A 13,405-nucleotide genomic window follows, 5' to 3' on the forward strand; every position below is an offset into this window, starting at 1 on the left:
TGGCGGCCGGCCGCGGTGAGCGGAACAACAAAACCACATGGGGACAGACAGAAGTGTGTTCCCAGGTGCAGGTGGATCTCATCCTGTCTTCCTTGCGCTGCACTGGATTCCCACCAGGTGTTTGGATGCGAGAAGGGGTCGTCCGTCATGTGACTGGGTGGGTGGGGGCAGGGGGTGGTGTCGTTCCCACAGCCGCCTGAGAGGATGGTGAGGGCCCTGCCTGTAGCCAGGTTCTTAATGGGCGGACTGCAGGCATGGTCTGCACACCTAGAGACTGAAACAGATGCACAGTCAGTGGCAGACCTTATAATAAACCAGACCTGGGCAAACAGAGGCCCGTTAAGCCTATCAATTAAAAAATAAATTGATTGATTGAAATTTGTAATTAGTAGATTGCACAGTGCAGTACATATTCCGTACGATTGACCACGAATAAGTTTTTCAACTTGTTTTAAGTCGGGGTCCACGTGAATCAATTCATGGTAAAGATAGTTTTTACATGGTAAAATTAAGACAAAAGAAAAAAAAAAACAGCCTGCATGGCAGCTTTGTGTCAACATTGGAACCTTTTCTCGATAGATTTCACCTCATTCCAATATTTTTAATGTTCCTTTTTATTTTTGCAATAGCATTTCCAGTGTGTGTGGCGGCCCAGGTAAAAAATTAGCTGCGGGCCGCAATTTGGACACCCCTGCCTAAAGGGAAACCATTTTAAATGATCTGATCTATTCTGAAGATGCCTAAGTGATTTTTAAGCTTTGGCTCCTAAACATGTTTAATGGTTAGTTTGAAACTTGCTATAAGAGGACAGCTGGAGTGCTGTTTTCTGAGGATCATGTCATATTTAATTTGAACTTTTTTTATTTTTTTTTCTGGTTCTCAGTAGTCACGTACAAATTTGTGTGAATTATGCAAAATTATTTAAATTTGGTCTCCCATGAACCATATTAACTCTTTTTCCCCAGGGTCCCCAGTTTGTCTGAACAGCACATTACTTCATCAATCCAGAGATTTAAAGACGTTTATGAGCTAACTGGGCAGTGGCCATTTTAATACTTTATTTTTTTTATGCCTCCACAACCGGTAGAAAGGGTGGTCCCCATTCTAAACGATGACCAGAATGTGTGTGTGTGGGTTCTGTCAATGCTTACTTAATGGGGACATCGCTCTGTTTACACAGTCACCTTTAGGGGACCTCCGACAGTATGGGGACAGATTTGTGTGAATTATTCAAAATTATTGAAATTTGGTCCCCCATGAACCATATTAACTCTTTTTCCCCAGGGTCCCCAGTTTGTCTGAACAGCACATTACTTCATCAATCCAGAGATTTAAAGACGTGTATGAGCTAGCTGGGCAGTGGACATTTTAACACTTTTTTTTTATGCCTCCACAACCTGTAGAAATGATGGTCCCCACAAGTCATGATCAAAATCTTGGTCCCCATTCCAAATGATAACTAGTATGTGTGTGTGTGGATAGCTTGATATATATATATATATATATATACATATATATATATATATATATATATATATATATATATATATATATATATATATACATATAGCTATATAGATAGATATATTGGCCCTGACACATTTTTTTTCTCTTAATTTGGCCCCCCGAGTCAAAATAATTGCCAAGGCCTGTAATAAACCCTCAAGGTCATCGATGATTCACATGTTTCTTAGTTCTTAGTTACATACAACCTATACTTCTCCCCCTATGGACTCTCAGGTTCCCTTTATAGCGCGGCAGCAATGCCTGTGACATTTCCAGGATGTAAAGCGATAGACAAACTGCCTCCTGTAACCGAAGAAGGACTATTATGAGAGAAGAAAATGGTTCCCTTAGCAAATGCAACCGCTTGAAAAAGAGCTGTCAAAAATTCTGCCCTTAAAAGATTAATAATGCTCAGTTTTGATTTACACTGTCAGAGAGGTATTCTTAAACAATGTATTTCCTATGTGGTTTGCAGAAGTGCAAGCCAACACTTACAGAAGACGTGTCGGATATTCATGAGGAAACAGTACAGAGGTGTCAAACTCAAGGCCAGGGAGCCAGATCTGGCCCACTACGGAATTTTATGTGGTCTGCGAAAGCCTGGAATTAATATGCTTCAGTAAAATATGTTCATCTTTTCTTACTAAATGTATTAGTTCTTAACATTTTTACATGAATTAATACACGTACTGCATGCAATTGCATACCTTTTTAAACTTTAACTTGATCTAATGAGACAACACAATATATTATAATACATTATTCTAACAGTTTTTTGTTGGAAAAAAACAAAACACCTAATATCTAAATGATTCGTTATCCATCAAATCGTACACTTTAAAAATAACAATTGACTTTATGGTAAAAATATGGTGACTGAGCTGCCTATTTTTTTTTTTTTTTTTTTTTACGGAAAAACCTTTGTGCTGTTTTTACATATACAATAGTACACTATAAAAACATCAACCATAGTTTTAACGGTAAAAAAAAAAACAATGGCAGGGCCATTGCATGAAGTTTACCGTATAAAACAGTGTTAATGTTTTCCATTGCATCTACAGTATATTATGTAAAATAAAGAAATAAATAAAAAAAAGACAGCAAATTTTATGGTTTAATTTTGAAGACTGAATACAGTAAAATCTTAAGATTAATTTTTTTTTTTTTACAGCATCCTTATAAAAATATATCAAATGCATGATAATTATGCAAAAATAATTCATGATAGTTATGCATGACTATTAAAACTCACATTTTGTCTACTACTAAATTGTTGGAAAAAAAAAAAAAACACCACCAAAGAATTTAGGGGGCGTTTAGGAATATTTTAGAGAGACTGTATTAGTTCTTTCCATTTTTACATGAATTAATACATGTACTGCATGCAATTGCATACCTTTTTAAACTTAAATTTGATCTAATATCCATCCATCCATCCATTTTCTACTGCTTATTCCCTTTTGGGGTCGCGGGGGGCGCTGACGCCTATCTCAGCTACAAAATGCAACACAATATATTATAATACATTCCAATACATTATTCTAACAGTTTTTTGTTGGAAAAAAACAAACACCTAATATCTAAATGATTTGTTATCAATCAAATCGTACACTTTAAAAATGACAGTTGACTTTATGGTAAAAATATAGTGACTGAGCTGCCAATTTTTTTTTTTTTTTTTTTTTGTTTTTTATAAGGGAAAATGTTTTTCGTGTTTTTACATATACAATAGTACACTATGAAAACATCAACCATAGTTTTACCGGTAAAAATAAAAAAAATAATGGCAGAGCCGTTACATGAAGTTTACCGTATAAAACAGTGTTAATGTTTTCCATTCTATTTACAGTATATTATCTAAAATAAATAACATTTTTAAAAAAAGACAGCAAATTTTATGGTTAAATTTTGAAGACTGAATACGGGAAAATCCTAAGATTTTTTTTTACAATATCAAATGCATGATAATTATGAATGATTATTAAAACTCACATTTTGTCTACCACTACTTTCTTAGAAAAAAAAAAAAACACCACCAAAGAATTTTAGGGGGGGTTTAGGAATATTTTACAGAGACCGTATTAGTTTTTAACATTTTTACATGAATTAATACACATACTGCATGCAAATGCATACATTTTTAAACTTTAATTTGATCTAATAATGCAACACAATATATTATAATACATTCCAATACATTATTCTAACAGTTTTTTGTTGAAAAAAAAAACAAAACACCTAATATCTAAATGATTCGTTATCCATCAAATCATACACTTTAAAAATGACAATTGACTTTATGGTAAAAGTATGGCTTTTTTTTCCTTTTTTTTTTTTACGGAAAAACATATACAATAATACATTATAAAAACAGCAACCATAAATTTAACGGTTAATATATAACAGTGTTACTGTTTTCCATTATATTTACAGTATACTATGTAAAAAAAAAAAAAAAAAAGGCAGCAAATTTTATGGTTAAATTTTGAAGACTAAGTACAGTAAAATCTTAAAATATTTCTTTACAGCATACTTAAAAAAAGATATCAAATTCATGATATTTATGCAAAATTATTCATGATTAATATACATGATTATTAAAACTCACATTCTGTCTACTGCTACTTTGTTGGAAAAAGAAAAGAAAAAAACACCACCAAAGAATTTAAAGGGGGTTTAGGAATATTTTACGGAGACTTAAGCCCCCCTAAAAAGGCAAAATCATCTCACCAGTTTATCATGACCTCTCTGTGTAATATCTGAAATTTTAACTGCGAAAAATGGCCAAAAAACATTGAAGATAAAGTTCAGCGCCATACCACACCCACATCTAATGGCGTAGGCAAAATAAGTTTGCAGTTTATCATCGCCTTTATGAGTAGTATTTGTAACTTTAATCGGGATTCATTTGGCCAAAGTGCCTTGGAGGAGTTTGTTTTTTGACGAAAAAAATGCCAAAAACAATCGCAGTTCGGCGCCATTCCACGCCCACATCTTATGGCGTAGGAAATATTTGTTGGCAATTTGTCATCAGCTTTATGTGTAATGTCTGTAACACATTTGGTCAAAGTCCCTAAGAGGAGTTTGTCAAAGTTCGGCCACTTTTTTTTATCGAAAATGACCAAAAAACAATGACTATAAAGTTTGGCGCCATACCACGCCCACATCTTATGGCGTAGGAAATATTTGTTGGCAATTTGTCATCAGCTTTATGTGTAATATCTGTAACACATTTGGTCAAAGTCCCTAAGAGGAGTTTGTTAAAGTTCGGCCACTTTTTTTTTTATCGAAAATCACCAAAAAACAATGACGATAAAGTTTGGCGCCATACCACTCCCACATCTTTTGGCGTAGGAAATATTTGTTGGCAATTTATCATCAGCTCTGTGTAATATCTGTAATACATTTGGTCAAAGTCCCTAAGAGGAGTTTGTTAAAGTTCGGCCACTTTTTTTATCGAAAATGACCCAAAAACAATGACTATAAAGTTTGGCGCCATACCACGCCCACATCTTATGGCGTAGGTAATAATATGTGTTGGCAATTTATCATCGGCTTTATGTGTAATATCTGTAACACATTTGGTCAAAGTCCCTAAGAGGAGTTTGTTAAAGTTCGGCCACTTTTTTTATCGAAAATGACCAAAAAACAATGACTATAAAGTTTGGCGCCATACCACGCCCACATCTTATGGCGTAGGTAATAATATTTGTTGGCAATTTATCATCGGCTTTATGTGTAATATCTGTAACACATTTGGTCAAAGTCCCTAAGAAGAGTTTGTTAAAGTTCGGCCAGTTTTTTTATCGAAAATGAGCAAAAAACAATGACGATAAAGTTTGGCGCCATACCACGCCCACATCTTATGGCGTAGGAAATATTTGTTGGCAATTTATCATCGGCTTTATGTGTAATATCTGTAACACATTTGGTCAAAGTCCCTAGGAGGAGTTTGTTAAAGTTTGGCCACTTTTTTCACCGAAAATGACCCAAAAACGATGACGATAAAGTTCGGCGCCATTCCACGCCCACATCTTATGGCGTAGGAAATATTTGTTGGCAATTTGTCATCAGCTTTATGTGTAATATCTGTAACACATTTGGTCAAAGTCCTTAAGAGGAGTTTGTTAACGTTCGGCCACTTTTTTTAATCGAAAATGACCAAAAAACAATGACGATAAAGTTTGGCGCCATACCACTCCCACATCTTTTGGCGTAGGAAATATTTGTTGGCAATTTATCATCAGCTCTGTGTAATATCTGTAACACATTTGGTCAAAGTCCCTAAGAGGAGTTTGTTAAAGTTCGGCCACTTTTTTTATCGAAAATGACCCAAAAACAATGACTATAAAGTTTGGCGCCATACCACGCCCACATCTTATGGCGTAGGTAATAATATGTGTTGGCAATTTATCATCGGCTTTATGTGTAATATCTGTAACACATTTGGTCAAAGTCCCTAAGAGGAGTTTGTTAAAGTTCGGCCACTTTTTTTATCGAAAATGACCAAAAAACAATGACTATAAAGTTTGGCGCCATACCACGCCCACATCTTATGGCGTAGGTAATAATATTTGTTGGCAATTTATCATCGGCTTTATGTGTAATATCTGTAACACATTTGGTCAAAGTCCCTAAGAGGAGTTTGTTAAAGTTCGGCCACTTTTTTTATCGAAAATGACCAAAAAACAATGACTATAAAGTTTGGCGCCATACCACGCCCACATCTTATGGCGTAGGAAATATTTGTTGGCAATTTATCATCGGCTTTATGTGTAATATCTGTAACACATTTGGTCGAAGTCCCTAGGAGGAGTTTGTTAAAGTTTGGCCACTTTTTTCACCGAAAATGACCAAAAAACGATGACGATAAAGTTTGGCGCCATACCACGCCCACATCTTATGGCGTAGGAAATATTTGTTGGCAATTTGTCATCAGCTTTATGTGTAATATCTGTAACACATTTGGTCAAAGTCCCTAAGAGGAGTTCGTTAAAGTTCGGCCACTTTTTTTTATCGAAAATGACCAAAAAACAATGACGATAAAGTTTGGCGCCATACCACTCCCACATCTTTTGGCGTAGGAAATATTTGTTGGCAATTTATAATCAGCTCTGTGTAATATCTGTAACACATTTGGTCAAAGTCCCTAAGAGGAGTTTGTTAAAGTTCGGCCACTTTTTGTATCGAAAATGACCCAAAAACAATGACTATAAAGTTTGGCGCCATACCACGCCCACATCTTATGGCGTAGGTAATAATATTTGTTGGCAATTTATCATCGGCTTTATGTGTAATATCTGTAACACATTTGGTCAAAGTCCCTAAGAGGAGTTTGTTAAAGTTCGGCCACTTTTTTTATCGAAAATGACCAAAAAACAATGACTATAAAGTTTGGCGCCATACCACGCCCACATCTTATGGCGTAGGAAATATTTGTTGGCAATTTATCATCGGCTTTATGTGTAATATCTGTAACACATTTGGTCAAAGTCCCTAGGAGGAGTTTGTTAAAGTTTGGCCACTTTTTTCACCGAAAATGACCAAAAAACGATGACGATAAAGTTTGGCGCTACACCACGCCCACATCTTATGGCGTAGGAAATATTTGTAGGCAATTTGTCATCAGCTTTATGTGTAATATCTGTAATACATTTTGTCAAAGTCCCTACGAGGAGTTTGTTAAAGTTCGGCCACTTTTTTTTATCGAAAATGACCCAAAAACAATGACTATAAAGTTTGGTGCCATACCACGCCCACATCTTATGGCGTAGGTAATATGTGTTGGCAATTTATCATCGGCTTTATGTGTAATATCTGTAACACATTTGGTCAAAGTCCCTAAGAGGAGTTTGTTAAAGTTCGGCCACTTTTTTTTATCGAAAATCACCAAAAAACAATGACTATAAAGTTTGGCGCCATACCACGCCCACATCTTATGGCATAGGAAATATTTGTTGGCAATTTGTCATCAGCTTTATGTGTAATATCTGTAACACATTTGGTCAAAGTCCCTAGGAGGAGTTTGTTAAAGTTCGGCCACTTTTTTTATCGAAAATGACCAAAAAACAATGACTATAAAGTATGGCGCCATACCACGCCCACATCCTATGGCATAGGAAATATTTGTTGGCAATTTGTCATCAGCTTTGTGTGTAATATCTGTAACACATTTGGTCAAAGTTCCTAGGACGAGTTTGTTAAAGTTCGGCCACTTTTTTCACCGAAAATGAGCAAAAAACAATGACGATAAAGTTTGGCGCCATACCACGCCCACATCTTATGGCGTAAGAAACATTTGTTGCCAATTTATCATCAGCTTTATGTGTAATATCTGTAATACATTTGGTCAAAGTCCCTAGGAGGATTTTGTTTAAGTTCGGCCACTTTTTTTTATCGAAAATCACCAAAAAACAATGACTATAAAGTTTGGCGCCATACCACGCCCACATCTTATGGCGTAGGAAATATTTGTTGGCAATTTATCATCAGCTTTATGTGTAATATCTGTAACACTTTTGGTCAAAGTCCCTAAGAGGAGTTTGTTAAAGTTCGGCCACTTTTTTCACCGAAAATGAGCAAAAAACAATGACGATAAAGTTTGGCGCCATACCACGCCCACATCTTATGGCGTAGGAAATATTTGTTGGCAATTTGTCATCAGCTTTATGTGTAATATCTGTAACACATTTGGTCAAAGTCCCTAAGAGGAGTTTGTTAAAGTTCAGCCACTTTTTTTTATCGAAAATCACCAAAAAAAACAATGACTATAAAGTTTGGCGCCATACCACGCCCACATCTTATGGCATAGGAAGTATTTGTTGGCAATTTATCATCAGCTTTATGTGTAATATCTGTAACACATTTGGTCAAAGTCCCTAGGAGAAGTTTGTTAAAGTTCGGCCACTTTTCTCACCGAAAATGACCAAAAAATAATGACGATAAAGTTTGGCGCCATACCACGCCCACATCTTATGGCGTAGGAAATATTTGTGGCCAATTTGTCATCAGCTTTATGTGTAATATCTGTAACACATTTGGTCAAAGTCCCTAAGAGGAGTTTGTTAAAGTTCGGCCACTTTTTTCACCGAAAATGACCAAAAAACAATGACGATAAAGTTTGGCGCCATACCACGCCCACATCTTATGGCGTAGGTAATATGTGTTGGCAATTTATCATTGGCTTTATGTGTAATATGTGTAACACATTTGGTCAAAGTCCCTAAGAGGAGTTTGTTAAAGTTCGGCCACTTTTTTTTATCGAAAATCACCAAAAAAACAATGACTATAAAGTTTGGCGCCATACCACGCCCACATCTTATGGCGTAGGAAATATTTGTGGCCAATTTGTCATCAGCTTTATGTGTAATATCTATAATACATTTGGTCAAAGTCCCTAGGAGGAGTTTGTTAAAGTTCGGCCACTTTTTTCACCGAAAATGAGCAAAAAACAATGACGATAAAGTTTGGCGCCATACCACGCCCACATCTTATGGCGTAGGAAGTATTTGTTGGCAATTTATCATCAGCTTTATGTGTAATATCTGTAATACATTTGGTCAAAGTCCCTAGGAGGAGTTTGTTAAAGTTCGGCCCCTTTTCCACCAAAAATGAACAAAAAACAATGACGATAAAGTTTGGCGCCATACCACGCCCACATCTAATGGCGTAGGAAAAATGTATTCAAAATTTCTCATCGCCTATATGTGTAGTATCTGTAACTTTAATTGTGACTCATCTGGTCAAAGTCCCAAGGAGGAGTTTATTAAAGTACGACTCCTTTTTAGGATGAAAAAAAATACCGAAAACCATTGGCGCCATACCACTCCCACATCTTATGGCGTAGGAAAAATTTGTTCGCAATTTATCATTGTCTATATGTGTAGTATTTGTAACTTTAATTGTGACTCCTCTGGTCAAAGCCTCTAAGAAGAGTTCGTTAAAGTACGACCCTTTTTTGGCCGAAAAAATGCCAAAAACCATCGCAGCAAAGTTCGACGCCATACCACGCCCACATCTAATGGCGTAGGAAACATTTGTTGGCAGTTTACCATCAGTTTTGTGTAATATCTGCAACTTTAACTGTGACACATTTGGTCAAAGTCCCTAGGAGGAGTTCGTTAAAGTTCGACCTCTTTTTTCGCCCCGAAAATTACCAAAAAACATTGAAGATAAAGTTTGGCGCCATACCACGCCGACATCTTATGGCGTAGGAAAAATTTGTTCGAAATTTATCATCACCTATATGTGTAGTATCTGTAACTTTAATTGTGAGTCATCTGGTCAAAGTCCCAAGGAGGAGTTTATTAAAGTACGACTCCTTTTATGGACGAAAAAAAAATGCCAAAAACCATTGGCGCCATACCACTCCCATATCTTATGGCGTAGGAAAAATGTGTTCGCAATTTATACTCAGCTTTATGTGTGATATCTGTAACTTTAATTGTGTCCAAACTTTTGGACTGTACTGTATGTAGCTTAAATAATAATAATAATAATATATACAGTGGGGCAAAAAAGTATTTAGTCAGCCAGCGATTGTGCAAGTTCTCCCACTTAAAATGATGACGGAGGTCTGTAATTTTCATCATAGGTACACTTCAACTGGGAGAGACAGAATGTGAAAAAAAAATCCAGGAATTCACATTGTAGGAATTTTAAAGAATTTATTTGTAAATTATGGTGTAAAATAAGTATTTGGTCAACCATTCAAAGCTCTCACTGATGGAAGGAGGTTTTGGCTCAAAATATCATTCATTCTTTCCTTAACACGGAGCAATCGTCCTGTCCCCTTAGCAGAAAACCAACCCCAAAGCATGATGTTTCCACCCCCATGCTTCACAGTAGGTGTGGTGTTCTTGGGATGCAACTCAGTATTCATCTTCCTCCAAACACGAGTTGAGTTTATACCAAAAAGTTCTATTTTGGTTTCATCTGACCATATGACATTCTCCCAATCCTCTGCTGTATCATCCATGTATCCATTTTGGTATAAACTCAATTCGTTGTGTTTGGAAGAAGAAGAATACTGAGTTGCATCCCAAGAACACCATACCTACTGTGAAGCATGGGGGTGGAAACATCATGCTTTGGGGCTGTTTTTCTGCTAAGGGGACAGGACGATTGATCCGTGTTAAGGAAAGAATGAATGGGGCCATGTATCGTGAGATTTTGAGCCAAAACCTCCTTCAGTGAGAGCTTTGAATGGTTGACCAAATACTTATTTTCCACCATATTTGATAAATAAATTCTTTAAAATTCCTACAATGTGAATTCCTGGATTTTTTTCCACATTCAGTCTCTCACAGTTGAAGTGTACCTATGATGAAAATTACAGACCTCTGTCATCATTTTAAGTGGGAGAACTTGCACAATCGCTGGCTGACTAAATACTTTTTTGCCCCACTGTAAATAAATAAAAATATGTTAAATAAAATATATACAATTAATATATAATAAATAAAAGTACATAAAATCTTGCATAACTAAAAATGTAAAAAGTAAAATACGAATGACTTCAATCAAATAATATTAGGTCAAAGCCAAATCAAAAACAATAACAAATACCATTGTAACTTGAATATTAAACATCAGCACAGTGATTTAGGGTAAAACGCGCACACCTTATGGTTCACCCACATGAAACAGCACACCTTATGGTTCACCCACATGAAACAGTGCACCTCACCTGCACGGCTCCGCGCCACCACCACCACCAACAACACCCAGCTGATCGCGGGTATCATCCTCTGACCACCTTTCACCAACATCACCAATGCTTCTCTTTACAATCTCGATCCAGGAGGAGAAGAAAGCCGCAATGGCATGATAAACACACACAAGCGCCTTTCTCGGTCAATTACGCAAAGTCTGTGCTGAAGTAGCCCGGAATATCAATCAAATGCAGATTGCAGACTAATTTGAAGCGTCCGCGAGGACATCACTGAGCTCCTCCTCGGTGGTAATCCCGCAGCTCCACCTTAGACCGAAGCACAAAATAATATCCAGATGAAGCCAAGAAGCCATGCAAGGAGGAGAACCACAACCGCGGAGAGGCAGACAACAGTGCTCTCCTCCAGGCAGGTTCAAAGCACTAAACACTGGAGCGGAGGGTGCGCTCTATTTATCTGCACAACCCACCCACTCCAGTGTCTACAACACACACACACACACACACACTCACACACACATTCTGGTCATCATTTGGAATGGGGACCAAGTTTTTGTTCATGACTTGTGGGGACCACCCTTTCTACAGGTTGTGGAGGCATACAAAAATGAGGTAAAATGGCCACTGCCCAGTTAGCTCATACAAATCTTTAAATCTCTGGATTTATGAAGTAATGTGCTGTTCAGACTTACTGGGGACCCTGGGCAAAAATAGTTAATATGGTTCATGGGGACCAAATTCAAATAATTTTGCATAATTCACACAAATCTGTCCCCATACCGTTAGAGGTCCCCTAAAGGTGACTGTGTAAACAGAGCGATGTCCCCATAAAGTAAGCATTGCCAGAACACACACACACACACACACACACATACTGGTAATCATTTAGAATGGGGACCAAGTTTTTGATCTTGACTTCTGAGGACCACCCTTTCTACAGGTTGTGGAGGCATACAAAAAATGAGGTAAAATGGCCACTGCCCAGTTAGCTCATACACGTCTTTAAATCTCTGGCTTGATGAAGTAATGTGCTGTTCAGACTTACTGAGGACCCTGGGGAAAAAGAGGTAGTATGGTTCATGGAGGACCAAATTTAAATCATTTTGCGTAATTCACACACATTTGTACGTGTTAGGGTTCAGATTGGATCCGACTATCATAACCCTAACCCATGTTTTATGGGCTAAAGCTTAAAAATCACTTAGGCATCTTCAGAAAGGATCTCACTATCATTTAAGAAGGTTTCCCTTTAGGGGACCTGTTTTTTGGTCCCCATACCGTCAGAGGTCCCCTAAAGGTGACTGTGTAAACGGAGCGATGTCCCCATTAAGTAAGCATTGCCAGAACACACACACACACACACACACACACACACACACTTGCACCGATGGGGGAAAGACCTCAGAGTGTCGCGATGTGTTCATGTACAGCAGCCACACAGAGATCATGGACATTTTAGTTAACAATACTAAGTAAATGCTGATACTATTCTACTTTAGTTTTTTCAAGATTATTTTGGACTTGAATGATTCTAATCATTTTAAACAGAGGTCACAATTCTACTTCCTGTGGCTGGCATTGAACTATTGGCCATTTTCTGTCAGCTGAATGCTCAGTAGAAATCTTCAAGGTGGACATACTACTAACTGTTTAATCACGACCACTGTAGATTTGATAAGAAGTGATGTATTAACCCTTTAAAACATACTTTGGCAAAAATACGGCCCGTGGGCCACATGCGGCCCGTAAAGATTTTCAATCCGGCCCGCCGGACTTTCTACATTATTTTGTTTTAGACCTTTAAAAATCAAAACTGTCGCCGCCATTATGATGTGAATAAATGAATGGTTTATTTTGAGCCATGCTAACAAAACAAGAGAATGACATAAAATACAAAAGAAATATATAAATGCATTATTTTTACACCTACATTGAAAACATTACATGTGACTAATCTTTTGTAGATGTCAAGATTGGCTCAAAAGGGAGTGGGAAGAAGTAAACTTATTAGGTCCCACCCCTATACATATACAATATATATATACAATATATAATACAATAATATATATAATATAATTATATTCAGTGGTTGCTGCATAGATGCTATATATTATCTATATATAATACATTTAAATTCACACACACTTACATATATACATATGTACATACACACACATATATACACAAACATATATACAATTTATAAATACATATATATATATGCGTATA

The 13,405-nt window shown here is 36.8% G+C and overlaps 1 protein-coding gene across 1 annotated transcript in view; it reads right to left on the bottom strand.

Annotated features, from left to right (window-relative positions):
* si:dkey-202e22.2 (netrin-4) overlaps positions 1 to 11,603 on the bottom strand; it is a 29,402-nt gene extending 17,799 nt beyond the window's left edge. The window contains 3 exon segments of the mRNA XM_061875241.1: positions 1 to 40; positions 42 to 274; positions 11,195 to 11,603. The exon segment at positions 1 to 40 is cut by the window's left edge and continues 21 nt beyond it. Coding sequence (XP_061731225.1) covers positions 1 to 40; positions 42 to 274; positions 11,195 to 11,276 — 355 coding nt within the window. The 5' untranslated portion in view covers positions 11,277 to 11,603.
* Positions 11,604 to 13,405: the final 1,802 nt, after the last annotated feature.

Source organism: Nerophis ophidion, linkage group LG16 (genome assembly GCF_033978795.1).
Source record: "Nerophis ophidion isolate RoL-2023_Sa linkage group LG16, RoL_Noph_v1.0, whole genome shotgun sequence".
Taxonomy (NCBI): Eukaryota; Metazoa; Chordata; class Actinopteri; order Syngnathiformes; family Syngnathidae; genus Nerophis; species Nerophis ophidion.